The 22,306-nt window shown below is 48.6% G+C and overlaps 1 protein-coding gene across 1 annotated transcript; it reads right to left on the bottom strand.

Annotated features, from left to right (window-relative positions):
• Positions 1–9,370: 9,370 nt before the first annotated feature.
• On the bottom strand, positions 9,371–22,036 carry LOC144170216 (arylsulfatase I-like; the record flags this gene model as incomplete). The annotated part of the gene is given in 7 exon segments (XM_077699866.1): positions 9,371–9,569; positions 12,972–13,149; positions 17,051–17,321; positions 18,676–18,969; positions 20,535–20,658; positions 21,491–21,616; positions 21,926–22,036. Coding segments are annotated over 7 exon segments (1,236 nt in total), but the record flags the coding sequence as incomplete, so codon positions are not given.
• Between the last annotated feature and the right edge of the window lie 270 nt (positions 22,037–22,306).

Below are 22,306 nucleotides of genomic sequence, written 5' to 3'. Positions count from 1 at the left end.
CGCGATGGAGAAGACGTTGGAAGTTCGAACGAGGCAGTATGATCGCCCAGTCAATGCGCTGGTTTCCGAGACACTCGGTGCCGGGGCTATTAGCTCCGACACACTGCGCGAGACCATCCGAGAAGTCGTCAGGGATGAGCTTCGGAAGCTTTTTTTTTTTTTACAACGACACCGCAACCTCAAGTGGCTTCCCTGACTGACGTCATCCGCGAAGAGGTTCAACCGGCACTGGGGACTTCTACGCCATCCGAAGCACCCCGCGAGCCACAAGCAATGACCTACTCCGCAGCTGTTCGTCGATCCCGCCCTGCTCCAACCCATCGTCAAGAGGCCTCACCATACCGCCGTCCACTCGCTCGCCCGACCCCCTGTAGTCCAATACCAGACGCAAGGGAGACCGAGGTGTGTCGAGCACCCGATAATCACCCGCTGTGCTACCACTGCGGAGAGGCCAACCACATCTACGGTCACTGCCCTTACAAGAGGCTAGGTTTTCGAGGATTCTCCGTCGACGCACCTCGCCCTCTCCCTGGCCAACGACCACGTGAGATCACCGACCATCTATCTCAAACCATCCGTGGCCCAGCACGTTTCAACCGCTCGCCGTCGCCCTACCCGTACCAGTCGCCGAACCGCCGTAGCACTTTTCACTTGTCACGTGCAAGGACCCCGAGCCAACGCGGGGGAATCTAACGGCAGCAACGTCTGGAGGGCAAGTTGCTTTACGGCGAAAAATCGGAAACCCTCCAACGACGCAAGGACGCGCCGAAGACTGTGATTCACGACATGCCCTCATCCCCACGACCCAACCTAACCCTGACGAGACTCCCGAACACGACGACAGCCACACGGCCCGACGCCTACCCGACATGACCAAGACTGCCGCTTACAAGATGACGATAACGACGACGCAAAGTGCCCAACCGTCGAGATGTACAAGCCGAGATACGACGCCCCGACGCACTCGGAACTCGAGGAAGACGGCATCCGACGTCCAGTTTTCCATCGACGGCTTTGGTGTAGTTGCCCTCATAGACACGAGAGCCGAACACTCAGTCACGAGCGGAGGATTCGTGTCTAAGCTGAAGAAAGTTACGACTAGATGGGATGGTTCGCACATACGCACAGCAGGAGGCTATCTCGTAACGCCAAGTGGAACGTGTACATCACGGGCCACCATAAACGGCTCCACGTACCCTGGTGCGTTCGTCATTTTGCCCAACTGCTCTCGCGACGTAATTCTTGGAATTGACTTTTTGATGGACAACGGTGCAATTATCCATCTACAGAAGAAGTCATGGAGTCATGGACACCGTGCTAGCCGGCCTAAAGTGACACACCTGTCAGGTGTACCTCGACGATGTTGTGGTATTCGCCGGAACTTTCGACGAACACCTTGCAAGATTGGAGGCAATTCGCTCGTCGGGGTTAAAGCTGAAGCCTGAAAAGAGCCGTTTTGCGTACGAGGAACTCAAATTTCTGGTCCACGTCGTCAACGCCGCGGGAGTCCTGCCTGACAAGGCGAAAACTTCAGCCATAGCGAACTTCCCAAGACCGAAAGACAGCAAGGGCATGCGAAAATTTCTCAGACTGCGCATACTACCGGCGCTTCGTCGCAAACTTTGCACGTATGGCAGAGCCACTCACGCGCTTGACGAAAGATAGCAACCCTTTCAGCTGGGAAAACGCCCAAGAAAAAGCATTCTTCGAGCTGCAACAACGCCCGCAAAACCCGCCCGTGCTCTCTCATTTCGACGAAAATGCCGAAACGGAAATGCACACGGACGGCAGTGATATAGGCTTGGGTGATATGCCAGCCGTGGTCTGTCGGAGGAGGAGAAAAATTACTTACCCTCTGAGAAGGAGTGCCTCGCTATCATATGGGCAGTTTCGAAATTTCGCCCATACGTGTATGGCAGACCATTCAAAGTTGTGACAGACCACCATGCGCTGTGTTGGCTGGCCAATTTGAACGACACCGCTGGCCGTTTTGGGCGGTGGAGCTTGCGTCTGCAAGAGTTCGACGTTACAATCGTTTATAAATCCGGCAGGAAACACTCCGACGGCGACTGCCTGTCCCGCGCCTTCACCGACCCACCACCACAGGACTCCGATGAAGACAGCGCGTTCTTCGTAGTCGTTACGGAGAGCGACCTAGGCGCCCTGCAGCGGGGCAACCCCTACATACGCGTCATGATCGACTACCACGAAGGACGCAACGTTGCCGTGCCTAGGGCCTTCAAACGCAACTTATCAGCATAAGGCATGAAAAACTCCGTCCTCCTAATTTCAGCACAGGAACCAGAACGAATTATCTTCCTGTCATCCCCGCCGACCTCCGGGACGAAATTTTGGAAACATGCTACGGCGACCCATCTTCCGGACATGTCGACAGAGCTCGCACTATTGGAAAAATCAAGGCGAAGTACTATTGGCTCCGTCTTACATCCGACGTCACCCGCTACATCTGGAGCTGCCGTGACTGACAGCGACGAAAACCGCCCCCGACGAGACCCGCCGGACTTCTGCATCCGACCGCCGTCCCATCAAGGCCCTTCCAACAAATCGGAATGGACCTTCTGGGCCCGTTCCCCAGGTGACGATCCTAGAACAAGTGAATTGTCGTAGCGAAAGACTACATGGCGCGCCACGCAGAGACCACCGCTCTTCCTACGGTGACTGCACAAGAAGTCGCCAGTTTCTTCATAAACCATGTTGTGCTGCCACATGGACCCCTTGAAGTCCTAATCACGGTCCGCGGAACGGCCTTCACTGCGGAGCTAATGCAAGGAATCTTGCGCTACACCAACACGGATCACCGAAGAATGACGGCCTACCACCCCCAAACGAACGGGCTAACGTAACGTCTGAACAAGACGATCGTGGATATGCTTGTCTATGTACGTCGACGTTGAACATAAGGCTTGGGACGAAGTCTTTCGGTATGTCACGTTTGCGTACAACAGGGCTATCCAGAAAACTACGCAGATAACACCGTTCGAGCTTGTCTACGGAAGACGGCCGACTACGATGCTTGACGCCATGCTTGCGCACGTAGAAAATGATGGCCTCAACGCCGACGTACAAGGATACCTTCAGCGTGAGGAGGAGGCCCGCCAGCAAGCTCGAGTTCGCACAACGGACCAGCAGCTGGTGAATGCCGGACGCTACAACCTCCGACGCCGAGACGCCGAGTACCGCCCAGGGGATCGTGGTGGGTTTGGACTCCCATCCGACGACGTGGACTCAGTGAGAAGCTTCTGCGGCGGTATTTCGGACCCTACCGGATTCTACAACGTCTTGGGCAACGTAACTACGAGGTGATCCCTGATGGTGGTTCCGGAACGTCATGGCGACGCACACAGACCGAAGTCGTCCCCGCGGTTCCCCTGAAACTTATTACGCAAGAGAATGAACTCCTTTTTTTGCTGTTTGTTCAGACTGTATTTTATTTTACCATCAGGTAGATGCACTCTTACAGGGGGGTAATGCCGCTACCTATGAATTGGGTTTGTTTGTTTGTTTATGTTTTGTTTTTGTTGACCGGCTGTGCCGGGCTCTGTTATCTGTGTTAACTGTGTGCCAAGGGAAGCGCGTGTTCCATTCTTTATTTCTATGCCCCACGTTTATCTCTGTTGATAGGGAGAGCGTTTCAAACTAACGTCAACAGCCTAGAATAATCTTCTTTGATCTACAGTGTTCTCGATGCACTTCGATGGTTCGAGAAACACTCGCGCCCAGAGATAAATGCCTGCGGAGCAGCCGCAGTGGCATTCGGATCGTCGACACTCCCCTTCGCGCGTCACTTTGTTCACTGCTGCTCAGCCGGATGTGTATTTATTGAGTTGTTAGGGGAGCACAAGTTCACTCCAATAAACTTGTTTCCTTGAAGACAACCACGTCGACTTTGGCTTCGTGTCAATATGGTGCACTTATGTCTGAATCTAGGTTAAAATGTTCTGGGTACATGCGTACAAGGTACCGGACTGAGATGGTGTTGGCACTGTGTACGAGGGGCGGGCGAGAAACGTCGCGTTGTGGACTTCTCAGTCCGGAGCAATGCATGCGCAGGCGTGGACCCTCAACTTTACAAGGAAAGGGACGACATGCTCACGCATCCTTGAAGATCCACCAGTAAATCTCAGAAAAAGTTTATTTCACATAAACATCACCCAGGAGCACTGTTTAGGTCAGAAAAACACTTAGGCAGGCTCCACCAGTCCACTTCGCAATTCAATCAAGAACTGCGGGAAAGTGTATCGGGCAGCAATACCGTTTTTACGCTTTTGCATTTTCTTCGTTAATAGCTGCTGTTTTGAGTGCTGTATTTACACTCGTGGCGCTTGACCAATGTACTGACATGCATGCAAACTTGTTTCTACATGTACCCTTATTATAAGCTAATGTGAACCTTTCTCTGTGGAGTAGGAGCTTTGTAATTATTTGAACACCCCTGATGCATCTCGTAATGGGCGACATATTGATACTATTGAATAATAAATGACCATCCATTATTCCAGGGGAGGACCGAAGGCTGGTCCGCATCATTCCTCGTGACGTGAACAGTTTGTGCATCTCGTACTGGGTGAAATTATGAATAGGTCTGCTTGCGTAATCGGTGAGGGTAAACCGAAGGGAACATGTCAGGATATTCTGATTTAGAATAAACTACATGCTGCCAATAAGGGCACTTAAAGGTTTCTGACCCCATTGCATCAGCATCATCACCAGCCTATCTACGCCCACTGCAGGTCAAAGGCCTCTCCCATTAATCTCCAATTACCCCGGTCCTGCGTTGACTGCGACCAATTTATCCCCGCAAGCTTCTTGAAACCATCTGCTCATCTAACTTTCTGCCGCCCCCTGCCACGCTTGCTTTCTCCTAGGGATCCACTCTGTTACCCTTACTGACCAACGGTTATCTTGCCTTCGCATTACATGCCCTGCCCACGTCCATTTCTTCTTCTCAATTTCTACCAACATGTCCTTAACACGTGTTTGTTCCCTGAGCCACTCCGCTCTCTTCTTGTACCGTAACGTCTATCATCTTCCGTTCCATTGTACGCTGAGTCGTCCTCAATTTAAGTTGGACCCTCTTAGTGAGCCCCTAAATTTCTACCCCACAGGTGAGTACTGGTAAGATGCAGCTGTTATACACTTTCTTCTTCAGGGACAATGGTAGGCTGCCATTCATTATCTGAGGATGCCTGCCGAATGCAATCCACCGCATTCTTATCCTTCGAATTATCTCTGCCTCATGGTTGGGATCCGGAGTCCCAACTTGGCCTAAGTAGGTATATTCGGTTAGACCACATACCTCCCATGAATATACCAATTGACCCCTTTGCACTAGATGTCAAAAGATATCTCAGCTAATGCACTCGTTTGCTATTTTCAGATTTCCTTAGGATTTACCGGTCAACCTGAATGCTTACACCACGTAAATCTTGCTTCATTTAGTATCGTGTACGCGAGTATGTTTGTACGCATCTACGTGCGTCAAAGCGTCAATACACGCACACGTTCACGCACACGCACACGCATGCGCTCACGCACATGCACGCACACGCACGCGCTCACGCACACGCACGCGCTCACGCACACGCACGCGCACACGCACACGCACACGCACACGCACACGCACACGCACACACACACACGCACACACACACACACACACACACACACACACACACACACACACACACACACACACGCACACGCACACGCACACGCGCACGCGCACGCGCACGCGCACACACACACACACACACACACACACACACACACACACACACACACACACACACACACACACACACACACACACACACACACACACACACAATACGTAAAAACAAAATGATTCATAGTGAAAGAGTTCAGTACCGTGCGCGCGTATATACCGACCTCTGCATCATTTGTTTACAAACGCAGAAATTATGAAACGCGTAAAAACGTTTAACTGCCCCTTATCCATTCTGCGCCCTACTACTGGTAATTGGACAAATTGTGAATGGTCAAACGGGACTTGGGGAACATGTCTAAGCACTTTCCTGAATAAAAACACAAGGTCAGCATGTCTATATGCTATCACACTAAAGTACACAAAATCGACCGAAAAGAGACGCAGTAGCGGGAGCCGGGGACCGTGAGCCGGGAATCGCGCACCGGTAAAGAGAAACAGCAGCGCGGGAGGATGGTGAGAAGGCGAGAAGAAACGCAATTAATCTAGTCGACTTTTGTATCTTTGCAGTCAATGTCGTTTCGTATAACAATATCGATACAATACAACTTTCGGTGTGTTCACTACACACTATACGCATTCCAGTAATACCGTGCGCATGGAGCTCCCACAGTAAAATATATCGCTGCGTCCAGCAGGCTGATAACTCTGCCAATGGCCAAGGGCTCCCGGCCGATGACTTAGCGTTGCAGTTAGCAAACTTAAGAACGTTTATTCTTTCTTTCTCTCTCTTTCTCGCGGAACAGGTTTTTTTTTTACCCCGAAGCTCTAATGTATCTGTTTCCTCATACAGAGTGCTCGGACAATTCGGAAATTTTTCATCTCAGCAGAAAATGCTCTTCGTCGTTATCTTGCGGCCCCTGGAGTGATGCTTTGGCCATCGTTTTTACAGTCTTGACACGACCACCTTGAAGGGCTTCCGGAGCGACATTTTTACGGCAGTCTTTTCTGTCTAAATACGCGCCCATCACCGGTCGCCCCTGAATGTGGGCATGGTGGAGGAGAAGGAGCGTGCATGTGTAGCTAGGCTTGACACTCTCACCGATTCCATGCCGGTTGTTGTTTGATTGATCGATTGATTGATCGATTAATTGATTGATTGATTGATTGATTGATTGATTGATTGATTGATTGATTGATTGATTGATTGATTGATTGATTGTAGGGTTTAGCGCGCCCACGCAACGCAGACGGTGAGGCGCGCCGTAGTGGAGATGTTTAACGTTCACCGAGATCTCGTACACGCGGGCGTTTTTGCTTTTCGCCTCCATCAGAAATGTGGCCGCCGCAGCCGGGAATCGAGCCCACGTCCTCGTGCTCAGCAGCACAGCGCCTTAACCACTGATCCATCGCGGCGGGTACCCGTTGTGCTGGTGAAAAATGTAACATGGACGTCTCACGGCTCGATGGGACCAGACTGTTGTCGTCCGTGGTCCAGCGGTTAGGGTTGGTATGTTACACGGACAGCCAGGTACCCACGACGCGGGAGGGAAACGGACAGCGCCATCTTTCTTCCCTAGAATAAAACTCTGGTCCTTACATAGAAAGTATGCTGCCGCGCAACTTAAAAGCAAACGTGTTTTTTTTTTTGTAGTCTAACCCCAGGCCTCCCTCCAAATTCCAACCATATCACTTTGCACCCCTGCTCCAAGCTTCGGCTGGTGTAAGGGCCGACTACAGCGAGGAAGACCTGGTCTGAGGACACCCCTCACTGGTCCAGAGTAACCGCACTCACAAGGGATGCGATAAATGAAGTTCTTTCCTTCCCCTCATCCTTGAGTGGCGCCCAGCCTTGCTTCACAGAGTGAAAGGGCACTGAGCCTCTCGTCGTAAAATATGACCATTGCAAAAAGTAGTTCTTAAAAATTTTCATGTGTTTATCAATTCCAAGTAAAGTTCCGTGCGTGTATCACTGTGACATTATTCGGTTACCATATTATTTGGTACACAGAACTTTTTGAACTTGTTTAATTCACTAAAACGGGCGAAAATGGGCTCGCTAAAACGGGTGAAATAGGCCTATAGGTATACCACTAGTTATCTTCGTGATGTTCTTTACTCCGGGGCTTCTCCTCCAAGCTGCAGCAGCGCTGAGGATCTCACCCCGGGTATCTTCAACCGACAAACTCAGCTTCCGATACAAAACTGTACATTTATTTACAGCCCGGCGGGCGGCTAAAAAAAAAACTCAAACCTCCACTTGCGGGAGCCCCTGTGTAGATGCGACGCATAGGGGGTTCACGTTGCAGCGTTGGACAGCGGAGGAACGGCGCCGGAACCATGGAGCGGAGCGGCGCAGGCACCGCATTTTATAGCGCGCATAACGGTGAGGGGACGCGCCGGCGCCAGTGCGTCTGCCGCGGCTATGACGCAACACAATCCACTTTAATCAAATCCAATCCAAATCCAATCCAATCCAATCCAAGCCAAGCCAAGCCAAGCCAAGCCAAGCCAAGCCAATCCAATCCAATGCCCCCAGTGAGAGAGTGTTCGCTATCGTTGAGGAGAGGGGGTGAGCGGCGGAGAGCGCAGCTGGCGCGGCGAGGAGAATGGGGGAGGGGCGGACGCCGACGATGACAACGCCGACGACGCCGGATGCAGGGACAAGGCGGGTGAATGAGATGCGCTCGCATCTAAAAACAGTACTCAGGCGGAGCTCGAAGACGACGGGCCGAGCTCTCCTGCGCCCGGACCACGTCTCACTGTCTTCATCTTCCCCTAGTCTTGCCGCTGGGGGACGGGGAAGGGGGAAGAGCGAGTCCTTCGTCGGGGCCCAACCCCATGTGGTGGCCGTTAGCACATCCGGTGCGAGCAGGCGCGGCCTTCCTTGGAATGCACGGCGTTTCAAGGCACCGCGCGACACGCGCGTTTCATTTCTGCGCTGCTCTTCCCAGGGCCCGCGCCAGTTCGTGCGTCGAAGCGCCCGACACCACTGGTATAGCCGTGCTTGCCACATCCCCTGTGTCAAAGTGAAAGAAGTGCGTGCGTGTGTATGTGTGTGTGTGTGTACGTATGCGTGTGTACGTGTGCGTGTGTGTGTGCGTGTGTACGTGTGTGTGTGTGTGTGCGTGTGTACGTGTGCGTGTGTGTGTGTGTGTGTGTGTGTGTGTGTGTGTGTACGTGTGCGTGCGTGCGTGTGTGTGTGTGTGTGTGTGTGTGTGTGTGTGTGTGTGTGTGTGTGTGTGTGTGTGTGTGTGTGTGTGTTGGCACACGTAATTGGTGGTATGAAAAGCGTAATCTTATCCTCAAACATCTTTTTACGCCACGCTCATAAATATTCGTTCCGCTGATAGGTCCTTCGATTGAGTTAACCCCGAAGTCTTCCTGATGCCGGAAAGAGGGGCGGGAGTAAACAGATGATAACATGCTCGTGTTAGCAAAAAATGATAATAATCCTCTTCATCGCTATACACCGTTATGATCTTGTTTTTAAATTAACATTTGTACCCAGTGATATCGTTGTATAGTTCCAAGGAATGCACGGAAGAACGGAGATCGTCCCAACTGGAGCTGCTGCGCTAGATTGCAAGGAATATTCTTGAGTCTATGGTACTGCCAATGGGAATAAGCTGCGCAAGGTCATTTTTATTGGTTTCGGACAACAGGTAGAGATAATTGTTCGTACGGGACAAGCGATCGTCCCATTTATTGCTTTGGAGTAAGGCGAGTACGATAAGTGCATTCGTGAGCATTAGCCAATCCATGGAGCCCAGGTTCCGTTGTTGCGTTCTGGGAACCCGAGGGGATCCCGGTGTCCTTTGTATCTGGGCGCCACTGACGATTTCCTGTAGTCGGCGAGTCTTTCTTGGAGCATGGTTGTCAGCTGCAAGCAAAAGGCAGCGACTGCTTCTGAAGTGGGCACTTTCCGCCCTATAGCTGAGAATGGCAGCGCTAATGGACAAGCACATGTAAACATGTAAACAAGCACATGTAAACATCAATTGAATAAATGCTAACTATAGAAACAAAGGCAATATGTAAATGTTATTATTGCGCTGTTGCACGCATTAAATTCGAATTTTTCTAAATGAGATTCAAAGAACGTTTTTTAGGCAAATTTTATCTGCAGGATACGACTTTATTCTCTGGTTTCTTACTGTCTCGGTGTGTGGCGCTGTCGACATAGGGATCGAAGCTGCTGGTTTTCAGTATCTCGGGCATCACGGTTGAACAAAATTTTTTTCCTGTCTGCTCCCCACGAGCATTACGGCAGAAAGGACGGCGCGGTGCGTCGAACTGCATCGAACAGGACTGCTCACAATCAAGATTCGCCTCATTTGGGGTGGTTGGGGAAGAAATCCTCTGAAATGGCCTTTGGGCTTTCGTACCAGTTGCCTTTAAATTGAAAAAACCATTTAGATATTTGAAGGGGCTTGCGAGAGAAAAAGGAATCACGAAACAAAATATTTCGATGGTTTTTTCTTCCCTTCGAGATGTGATTAAAAAAAAAAGTCCAGCCATGTGATCACACGCCATAAACGTGTGTATCATTCTGGATGATCAGGCGTTGCCGTGACGCCGTGGTTGCCAGAATTCATTGCACTCTGGGAAATGAGAACACACTTTTCTTGGATGGATTGGATTTGATTGGTAGCAGTACGTTACGGAGCAACCAGAAATTACCAATGGTTTAAGCCACATGTGCTCCAGTGAATAGTGTGTGTTGCACCGATAACTTCGCAGGCCAGTTATATGAGTAAACTGTGTTTATCGTGATGGTGCAGTTATATATACACCCAACCTTGTTAATAGGGTGCATTATTTTGTTACGTTTCCATTATTAAGCGTTTCAAATTCTTTTCAACAATATCAACAAGAGAAAAAGTCTGGAGAAATTCAGAGAATTATCTACTAATGCGTAGCTTCTTATGCCGCTTGTCTGGGCGGTGAGTTTTTCCCAGACAAATGTTTTGGGTTTTATAAATCCTGCCCGACCAACTATCGCCATTTACGCTATTATACCGATTAGAAGTGGAAATTTTGTGAAATCTGCATTATTGTGGAAATGCAGGAAGTTAGTTACACAGTTCGCAATTTACGGTAATTTTTTTATATCTTCCTCATTTTCTTTTCTGTTTCAAAATTTCTTTCTACCACTTATCTCATTTACGCTAATACTATAACGATTATAAATGGAACTTCCGCAAAATCCTCATTATTGTGGAAATGCAGGGCGTTACACGGTTCGTAATTTTCCTTAATTATTTTATATATTTTTATTTTTTAGTTTCTCAAAAGTTATTCCGTATCATTATCTTTATTTATGTTATTACAGTGATGACGTTTGGAACTTCTCCGAAATCTGGATTATTGTGGAAATGCAGGGCGTTACGCGGTTCGCCATGTTCCATAATTATTTTATATTTTTCTTATTTAACTGGTTTTTCGAAATTTCGTCTTTATAATTATCTAAATTTACGTTATTACAACGATTACATTTGGAACTTTCCAGAAATCTCCATTATTGTGGAAATGCAGGGCTTTACAGGGTTCCCCAGTTTCTGTAATTATTTACATTTGTCTTATTTTTTTAGTTTTGCAAAATTTAGTTTGACCAATTATCTCCATTTACCCTAATGTAACGATTAGAGGTGAAACTTTTGCGAAATCTCCATTATTGTGGGAATGCTGTGCTTTATGCGTTTTGCCAATTTCCGCAATTTTTTAATATTTTTCTTATTTCTTAGTTTTTAATACTTTTGCCCGACTAATTATCTACATTTATTTTATTATAAGGATTACATTTGGAACTTTAGCGAAATCAGCATTATTATGGAAATGCCATGCGTTATACGTTTTGCCATGTTCCGTAATTTTTCAATTTTTTTTATTTCTTAGTTTTTGAAGATTTTGTCCGACCGACTATCTCCATTTCGGTTATTATAACGATTACATATGGAACTTTCGCAAAATCTGCATTATTGTGGAAATGCAGGGCGTTACACTGTTCACCATCTTGCGTAATTTGTTAATATTTTTCGTATTTTTTAATTTTCAAAATTTCGTTCTGTCATTCCATTTACGCTATTATAGCGCTTGCAGGTGAACTTCCGCGAAACCTGCATTTTTGTGGCAATGGGATGCGTTATACGTTTTGCCATTTTCGGTAATTTTAATATTTTTTTATATTTTATAGTTGTTCAAAATTTTGTCCTACCAATCCTCCACATTTACGTTATTATAACGATTACATTCGGAACTTTCGCGAAATCAAGACACTCCGCCATTTTCGATAATTATTTTAAAATTTTCTTATGTTTTTTAGTTTTTCGAAATTTAGTTCTACCCATTATCCCCATTTACACTCTTATAACAATTACAGGTGGAACTTTCGCATCGTTTTTTATATTTTGCTTATTTTTATTTTTTCAAAATTTCGTGCGACCAGTTATCTTATTTTACGCTATTATGGCGTTTATAGGTGGAACTTCCGCGATACCTTCATTTTTGTGCAAATGCAGGGCGTTACACGGTCCTGGCTGTGGGGGGTAGTTGGCAAAGAATGCTACGCATTAAAGGGACCCTGCAACATATTTAAAGACGATAGGTTTTCTTGGGCTACTTAAACCCAGAAATTTTGGTCTGTCTGTATGTTTGTCTGCCCGTCTGTCTGTCTGTGACTCGGTTCAGCCACCCGGCCAAAGTAAAATGTATACTGTGCATTATACACTCACAGCCAAATGTGAGCGTCTAAGCCCGGTTTTATGTTCATACTTGTCAACTTTGTTGAATACGAACATGACATTAGGCAAATATAAGACCGAAAATTAATGCACAATGGATATTTATAGTGTTACAGTGTTCTTTTATTAAAAATTCATAGATGCATGGTTTTTCGATAGCAAATTATATTTTAAATCTACTGCAGAAAACCGCCGCCTGCTGTTGCCCGCGCCACCTCCTGGCGGCATATGAGAAATCACGCGGTAACAGCAACGAAAGGTTCCGCTAACTAGGTTCAACGTTCCGCTTGGAACGCACGTGGAGCACGGCAACGCGGTTCTATAAACCTTGAAGTCGGCTGCCTCGATTCACGCACGTCTCCGTCGTACTGTAGCGCTCCATGGAATCGAGGAACCCCGCCGAGGAACCCGGCCCCAGATTCTTTACCTTTGAATCTGGGGAATTCCGCTCACCTTGTTGGGTGAGCGGAATTCTCTAGATTCTTCGGATTAAGGTGCGCCTGGCGAAAAAAAAAAAAAAAAAAAAACAAGACTCCACGCACCTTAGGCCTGGAAGGCGCCAGATTGTGCAGTTCACATGGGTCCTTGGCGATGTCGAACAAGTACGGCGGGTCTCCGCTGACGAAGTTAGAATCTGCGGTACCGTATGAATAGCACCGCACCGTGGAGAGGAGGCGCCAATTGAGGGGAAGCAGGAATGCACCGACGTTGTAGAAACACCTGTAGGAAGGAGGGCGTGTCGCATGGGCACTAAAGTGTAATATTAATTTAGCCTATACTGGTGAATTCGTTCAGTCCGCCATTTTTATTTTTTGTTTAAAGAAAAAAGATACATACGCAGTACGCAGGGGGATTCAACCATTTTGTTTAAGTCCAAACCAAATACTAGTACCCCTTCATAACAAGTTGGGAGTGAATATTGTACAAAAAAGCAGCTCACGATTATGATATTCCATAATGCGAAATTTTTGCGCAGCGCGTACTGCCGTCTTCTCTATCACGGCGCGTAGCTGCTGCGTCTCGGGAAGTGATTGCGTGATGAGCGAACACACGGCGGGGCGCGCAACTCTGCCCTTACCTCGCAGCGCTTTGCGCCGCCGAGCACGTTGTTGTAAATCGTGTTTGAGCCTCCCGCGCGAATGTCACGTGGTTCGGATGGACCAAACAACCAGAAGCATGCTTCACTGCCCTTCCCCGCACACTTTCGCCGCACTTTCCCGCGCAGTTTTCTTTCTGTTTTTGCTCGCTCGCTTAAGACACCGCCGCCACTGCCAAGTGCTGTTCAGTAAAAGGAACAAGAAAAAATAAAGGTATAAGAAAATAACGAAAATATGCTGTCGATTTTCTTTGCTGTCATAAGATGCGGCTTTACAGGTTCCTCAACAATATAAAACTTGGGAGGCTTTAGAGTTACAGTTACAGACACAGTTAGTGTCAGTCGTCTTGCCCATAGGGCTACGACCGTGAGTTAGTATCCGAGAGCCAAACGGCTTACTCCCTCGTCTGTAACGGTGCCGAGTACCTGAGGACCTCCCAATGTCCGTCCGCGTAATCCGTGCGCACACCACCATCAGGCGAAAATCAAGCGAAATTCCATTTGATCCGTGAGTTGCAGTTTCATTTAGGGAATAATCAAGGTGCGACTCATGGCTCAAATCGAATGACGGTCGGGGCGCAAATCGGATGTCCCTTGGGGCGCAACTTGGATGTCATTTCGAGTCCCCGTACTCCGCACCCTCGCCATCATGCTGACATTTTTTCTTGTTCCGTGGCCCGGGCCCTGGAAGGCTACGGCGAGAAACGCGTTCTTCAAGGCCAGCAATGGCGAGTGACGTCACGTCATCCAACATGGCTGCCCCCAGACCACCGCTCTAGAAACCTTGTTAGCTCCCCTAGGGAAGCGGGTCCATCCGCCATCTTGAGCTATAAAGTCCCGCAGGAAATTCACTCCTCTCGTCACGCATGTAGGAGCCGCGGCGCCGTTTCAGCAACGGGATGAAGTCGGCGTGCGCGTGCGCTGCCGGCAGCGCCGGCCTCTGCGCGGGGCAGCCGCAGCCGCTGACCTGCGCACAACCAGAAAAGGAGTTCGGTGCGCAGCTCTGAAAGCCCGCTTTCCTGTCCCGGTGGAGCCGGTGGCGCGGCGGGTCATGGAAATCAAACGCGCAACTCTGCGAATGAAACAGAATAGCTCTAGGATTACTTAGTCAGGTAAAGCAATAAAAGCGTAGGGTGATCGGGTATGCGTGTTCGACACGCATTTCGGGATCCCTGAGTTCGACTTTCATACTGCTAAAAACTTGTTAAACAAAGCTTTCTCCCTCTACCCCCCAAGGGTTCTTTCGCGACCGTTGGTGTCAACAGAAAACTCCCGCGAAGAAATAAAAGAAGTTACTGGCACCGCTAGGAATCGAACCTAGGTCAAATAGAGTAACGGAGTGAGATCCCGCTGTATTACCGGTTGAGCTACGAGGAGCCCACGCTGAGACGGGGAAGGCAGGTGGCGCAATCACTAAGCACATCTGCGGCTTTACCTTCTGCGTTCTCGCTGAATGCCACATGATAGCGTCACCCGACCTCTCGCCCCGCTGTGTGCTCCGTCCATGGCACGCGTAGCGGCCGTGTGCGCGCGTTGCGCATGCGCTTGGAGTGACAAAAATTTAAGGAAGCTCACATGAACGCATGGAATCTCATTTCCAGTACGTCAATATGCTAAGGGCTGTGGCCTCCAATGTTCACCTAAAAAACCAGAGCTCCTTGCCGTCCTCATTCACGCCAAACGACCGATCAAGGAAGGCGTTCAAATACTCCTTGATGGCCAGGCTGTCACTCCCAACCCCAGCATCAAGATCGTGGGTCTACATCTCCAGACCAACACCAAGAGTGACGAATCCTTGCAGTGCCTCAAACACAGCATCAATTATATCATACACATGATCAGGCGAATTTCTACGAAGAAGTGACGGCTCAAGGAAGCCGATACCCTTCGATTAATTCAAGCTTTTATCCTCTCGGGAATGACTTACGTCCCACCTTCACCACCCCCTAAGGAGGATATAAAGATGCTTGACATAATGATTGGAAAGGCGGTTAAGCAGGCCATTGGTTTTCCCATGAGTGCGTCCACGGGGAGGCTGGTTAGGATGGGGCTCCACAACACGGTGGAAGAGTTGATACTCTCCATCTTTCTAACCAGAAGCTCCGATTGAGCAGAACTGCAGTGGGTCGCTGCATCCTTCACCAGATTGGCTGGGCAGCACGGAATGTCACTTTTGTAATCTACTCTCGGATTCATGGCGACAAGAACTAAAGATGCTCCCTTTACGTAGAAATCTGGACCCTTCACACCACCAGGGTCACCGTCAAGCACGGGCTCAAGCGCTCAACACCACGCTCGGCGGGGATCATGCAATTATCCACACAGACGCCTCCCAACCTCGAGGGGAGTAGTACGCCCTCATCGTGGTTAACGCCAGAACATACCTCCTATGTGTGCCTCACTCAAGACCCACGACATGACAGCTAAAGAAGAGGTAGCCATCGCTTTGGCTCTCCCTCAACCAGGGGTTTGGTAGGTAGTGACCGATTCGCAACAAACCTACCGGAATTACCTGACGTCGTGGGTCTCTCGAGCTACACTGAGTGTGCTAAAAAACAGTCACCAATCGGTTACATTCAGCTCATCTGGACGCCCGCTCACGCTGGCATGGAGGGGAACGAAAACACCCACAAACAAGCCTGCGTTTTACCCGCTAGGCTATGGAACTACACGAGTGCTATCACCCACTTGTCACGTTCAAGGACATAACACAGCGTTGTCGCTTTCCGGGACAGACCCTACCCTCGCCCCACCCTGACCTTTCCATAAAATGACATACAATCCGGCTCCTTCCTATACCCGACGCGTCTTCACTTAATGCACCCGAATCGGTACGACGCTCAATGTAAATTTTGCTCAGAAGTAGAAACACTCCGCCACATAATTAGGGTTAGCGAATTTAGCCCTGAGCACCCTCCTTTCTTCCCGTCAACTATCCAACAACAGCAATGGGAGATGCTGCTGTTCAGCCCCTGTGTGCCTTCAGCGGGTGGCCAGATCACAGGTGGCGCAGACTGCATATGGGCTTCAGTGAAGAAAGAACCACTCTCCTGGGCCGCCATTTGGGCAGTTCAGAAATCTGCATAAAAGTATTTCCGCCCCCTCCCCCCCATCTTCATCCTCCTCCAGTGCCTCCTCCACCTCCTCCTGCTCCTCCTCCACCATCTGTCCCCAAGGACACGGACACGGAGCTGCACAAAGACGATAAGCTGTAAAGCGGAGGCTATGAGAAAACTACACGGAAGCTGCACTGGCACGGTCTACACCGATGCGGCGGTACACTACACCAACGGGTTTGCGGTGTCCATAGTCACCAACTACCATTTGGAAGAAGTGTGAACTGTCAAACTTAACGCTGAGAGACCCAGGTTCGACTCTGTGCGGGCAAACTTTTGGTTATAGAGCACGGTCTTGGGCGGCGAAATTGTGACATTTGAATCGTTACAGATCGACAGGCGGGTTTTCTCACTGAGACATAGAAATGCTTTGCATTTAAAAGTTATCTAGCCCCGATATTAGGCCTACCTCAGCACCTGCGCCACCGTTGAGTTCGCCATGAGTTGGTCGAGGTCCGCGTGTGGGCGTGTTCCACCGGGCGTTGGGTAGCGACCGTCCCATGTTCCTCCAACGGCCACGCCTTCCACCAGCTTGTAGTCGCCGTACCGCAGAGCCGCCGTGCGCTCCTTAGGCTCGATGTTGTACAGAACCTCGGTGCGAGGAGAGGACAAGTCCCGAGACAGCGTGTCCCACATGTTGTAGCCGTCCAGTCGCCGTTCAAGGCAATCCGGAAGGCCACCTTGCAGGCACAGAAATTGCACTTTAAGACGGCGATTTACAGTCCTTGACGTGCAAATTCACTTCTGAGAGCGTTTGTTCTGCCCCCGCCGAATTATTCCTCAACAAAAAACATTTATTTGATAAAGGTCGCATTTAGTGCTGCGTTGCGTGAACTCCACTAAGTGGAAACTTGCTCTCTGTGAGTTGCTTACAAGTTGTTCACCAAGGTTCACCGCATAAGTGACACCCTAGATTATAATCCACGGGAACAATGTCGATTGCAGAAAGTTTACTCGACCAAAGATCATATTCATGCCTTGAAATGCAAGCGATATATTGACATGATAAGACAAACATATCGAAGTACCCTTTACGAGTCATAAAATCTCCAGTAAGGAGAAACCACTGTAAAAATACAATACGTTGTGGACCTTGGAGGACTTATAGCACCAATGCAAGGTCACGATAATCCTTCATAAGAAGAGTTAGGAATTCTGTGCTAGGATGGGGCCAGACCAGAGACACCCCAACTCCGAAATTATTTACAGCCTGTCTAAATGACCTACTTGGGAGACAATATTTTAGAATTTGAGGAGATGGCCACATAGATAATAGTCAAGTGAGAACAGACAACGTCGTCTTGCTCAGAGAATCTGGAGAAGACCCGGGGAGTAGGTTTTAAGGGCTGTGCTCGGAACGCTCGGTCGAAGGTTTAAAGATAAATGCGAAGAGCTCGAAATCAATGTTAAACAGCCAAGTCTAGAGTCTGGCAATAACATACTAGAAGACAGCAGAATATGCGAAAATTTCTTGTATACACGATGTCGTCACTGGTGATCAAAACCACGAGAAAGAATTGAAGCGCTCAAAAATTGTGGGCCACCGAACCTTCCGGAAGTGACATCTTGTAGTTAACGGTAGGCGGTACAGGTGATTAAAAAGAATGGCACCCGATCAATGCGTACATCCCGGGATAACTTATGACGCATAATATTGGTGTCTTACTACGAACATTCAACAAAAAGTTAGGTCAGCTCAATGAGCCATTGAAAGCTTGCTGATAGCTAGGTGTAACACTTACATTTGAAAACGAGCATCATAGCAATGTGTAGGCGAGCACCATCTGATGGTGTTTCTAGGAACCCGTGCCGGAGCAGGACTATAGCAAGAGCAGCAGCGCCCAGAAAGTAGGGAAACCACGCCAAGAAAGCTTCACTTCAAAAAGAATCCGAATAGAGCTCGTTCGTTTCCAGCTGCTGTACACCGCAAAATGACGTAGCCTGTCCCGGTTTCCAGAAATTGTCAGAGATGGAAACTTAACTAGTGTTTACATGTCAGCCAACGAACCAACGTCGAAGTTACCGAGAACTTACCGGCGGCGTGGTAGAGCGTAGGCAGCCAGTCGGAGATGTGCATCATTTGGGGCGACACCCTGCGGCGCTTGGCGAGCAGCGGCGACCATATGAACGCGGCCGCACGGGTGCCGCCTTCCCAGTGGGTGCCTTTGGTCCCGCGCAGCGGCCAGTTAAAGCTGCGGCTTGCGTGAAAGCCGAACGGAGCGCCTCCATTGTCGCTGCTAAAGATCACGATTGAGTTGTCCAGCATTTGGGCCTCGTACAGCGCTTCCATGACGGCACCGACTGACTGGTCCAGTGTGTCCATCATGCCTGGTCTCAGAAAAAAAGGAAAGCGCCATGGTGGGTATTGTGGGTGTCTAACTGTACATTTTATATGGGTGTAATAAGTGATGCCACCTTTGAGGAGGGCACAGAGGTGTTGATAAAACTGAGGTGAAACCGGGTAGCGTTGTTCATTTATACGAAGCGGCCATATAAATGACACTGCTAAGCCTAATGGTGATCAGAGTCATTAGTACAAAGTCTTAATTGAAAGACTGCCCTGTAACGCATGAGATCTCAGGATGCATTCTTGTACGTTGATATGTTGCTCTTTGGGCACTGAATTCTCGCCCCTAGTCTTGATCATTCTACTTGCAGTTAAAACCTGCCATAGTCATCTTTACAGTTTTCATCGCTAACACCACACCGAACTGCCCACTACTTTCTACATCCATGCTAAATCCAGAATATGCCACAACTGCAGTTACAACTACAACAAAAACAACAACGACGACTACTACTACTTCACTATTATTAAGTGCAGAACACTTTAGGCGCTCGCCTTGTCGTCCTAGCTCGCTCGCTCGGCCCAAGTATATAGAACACCAAGGCGGCGTCCCGGGGTAACACTATTGTTCGCGGCGTACCCCAGAGGCTTCGAAAGCCAAGCGTTTATATACTCCTAAGTGTTCGAAACTCGTGAAATGCTGGCGCTTGTCATACATCTTTCCGTTGTTTAGCGCAAAAAAAACTATAGGTACATTTTAGGAAAAATATACGTAATTAACCGGCAGCGCCCGCGTTCTTTTAGTTAAGGACGCCTGTTGGGTTGGTTTTAACGATAGTAAACGCAAAATGTGGCAGTGCAACGCCGGCATGTGCGGCACGTGAAGGGAGAAATGCACAAAGAGAACAGAACTCCCGCTGGCGCAGTTTCAGGCAGGGGGAGCGCGAGCCCTGCGAAGGCGGGAAATTTGAATTGCATGGGGTGGCAGCAGTGAGCGGATAACGGCGGTACAGCCCCTTATGGCGAATCAATGCTGTGCACTTCCGACAGCTTTCGCATTGAGTGGAACGGCTTCAATTTTTTTTGCTACTACTAGCACTAGTAACATTATTGTTACTAACGCTACCTTTGCTACTAATCATAACAATTGAAACTCTTATTTCTGCCGCTGCAATTATTCCTCCACTAGGAAACAATGAGTATGGGCATCGGGTGATAAAATAATCATTAACCTATCAGTAGAAGGAATTTCTTAAGCCTCCAGGTAAGCCGAGGTAACAGTTCCCATGAACCACTCCTCAATCGGTAATCACAAGAAATGTAATGACCTCTGCGAAGAATCTACCTTTGAAGGTAATCTACCACTTCATATAGCTATGTTTCAAAAAGGGAAACATAGGTGTAGGATTATTTTTGCTCTACGTTTGTGTCAGCAAATGTAATTAAGAAACTTCCAAGGTCATCGTTATCTTTTGGTATTTCTGCTTTTACGAAATAGTTCGTCTGACACCACTCTTTGCAGGGTTATAAGGCCATTAGCTCATGTACTCTCAAATAATCTAGCGGGAATTAAGCCGTCACTTCTTCGGTTAACTTTCGCTCTCACCTGCAAATTTCGTGCGCTTCTCTTCTCCGATGTAAGGAAACTTACGAACGTTCTCTTCAGGAGCGTCGAAGAGTACCTCAGAGCCAGAGTGAACGGCTTGGTGAGACAGGTACAGAAAAAACGGCTGGAAGGTGCAAGGCGTGGAAAGTGAATAAAATTTCTCTTCACCATGCCAATTGATTTGCTTAGAGTAGAGCTAGTAGCAATTTCAGCTAAGGGTTTGCATTCGGATGTCGAGTGCCAATGCATGCGGCATGATTTGCGCTCTAAACGTTTTTCATGATTCCGTAGAAGGCAACTTATTAGGCTCTCTAATACACGGATTCAAGATTCTGGAATCACATTCACGTTTGTTAGATGCGACTGCATCTCATTCACTCGCCTTGTCCATGCAGCGTCATCGGCGTTGTTGTCGTCCGCCCCTCCCCCTACACTATAAAAAAATAATAGTTAGCGGCGCCCGGTTTCGATCCCACGACCCTGTGGGCGGAACGCGAGGTACATGGTGCTCTTCCCACTGCGCCACAAAACCGAGACGGGATCAAATGCTACGAACGCGCCTTATATCCTTGACTCATTCAAACTACGTCAAGATGCTACTGATACAACGCATGATGGGGCAATGATTAACACTTGCAATAAAAGAAAAGAAGCTCCCACTTACAGCAACAATGACGGAGTAAAGGTCGTTGCGACAGCGAAGCCCCAAGCATACCACTTACAGAGATTGACCAAGATTGGCCAATAAAACATAATAATAATCATAAAACATAATAATCATACGCGTTCCCGACACGTTTCACGCGATTTCAGAATCAATCCAACGGAAACACCAAGTGAACCCCATGATGCGTCGCATCTACACAGGGTTCCCCTCGCGGGGAGGTGGGCGCAATTTTATGTTTCCTCGCATCCATCCGGCTTAAGACAACAGAAAATGTTACACTTTTAGTTACCTTGGTCTTGTTTCGGTCTTGGATGAGGTGTATTGCTCGCTCCGTGAACAAAGTCGTCGAGTAGCGTCCCATCTCTTTCCGAAGCGGATCTGTGCCGATCCAAAAGTCTAGGCCCACGTGGTCGCCCTACATGCCGAGAGAGAGAGGTCGAAGCTGAATATGCGAAGAGAAATTAGGAACCATTCCGCATGCATATTGCATAATGACTCCTGGGAAACAGCGAAGGAACTAGCCAGGCTTGGTTCAGTACCATCACGGTGAGCGAACACAGAATGAATTTAACCAAACCAAAATCCTCTTTGATTCCTTTTTTAGGACGTCTGGAGAATAGAGCTATTATAATGTAGGGAGGAAAACAAGCTCGAGAAATAGGAGCACACACAACGTGCGCCCCCATTAGAACAACAATTTTTGCTAAGAGGCATGACCCTATACCACTCTGAGGGTATGATTGTAGTAGTCCGTTTCGCCGCTGTAGAAGCCGTAGAAAGTGTCGAATCCCCGCCTTGTTGGCGTGTAGTTTCTGGAAAAGCTGCCCAGGTGCCACTGCGAAGGAGAGAGAAAGAAAAATGGCAGCATCTCCATTCCGTGGATGATAGCGAGGGTGCGGAGTACGGGGACTCGAAATGACATCCAAGTTGCGCCCCGATTGACATTCATTTTGCGCCCCAACCGTCATTCGATTTAAACCGTGAGTTGCACCTTGATTATTCCCTAAATGAAACTGCGACTCACGGCTCAAATCGAATTTCGCTTGATTCTCGCTTGATGGTGGTGTGCGCACGGATGGATGCGGACGGACACTGAGAGGTCCTA

The sequence above is a fragment of the Haemaphysalis longicornis genome, unplaced genomic scaffold (assembly GCF_048455015.1).
Source record: "Haemaphysalis longicornis isolate Haplotype H1 unplaced genomic scaffold, Haemaphysalis longicornis Haplotype H1 scaffold_2, whole genome shotgun sequence".
NCBI lineage: Eukaryota > Metazoa > Arthropoda > Arachnida > Ixodida > Ixodidae > Haemaphysalis > Haemaphysalis longicornis.
Note: the sequence above shows the minus strand (reverse complement) of the source record. Positions and strands in the feature narration are given on the sequence as shown.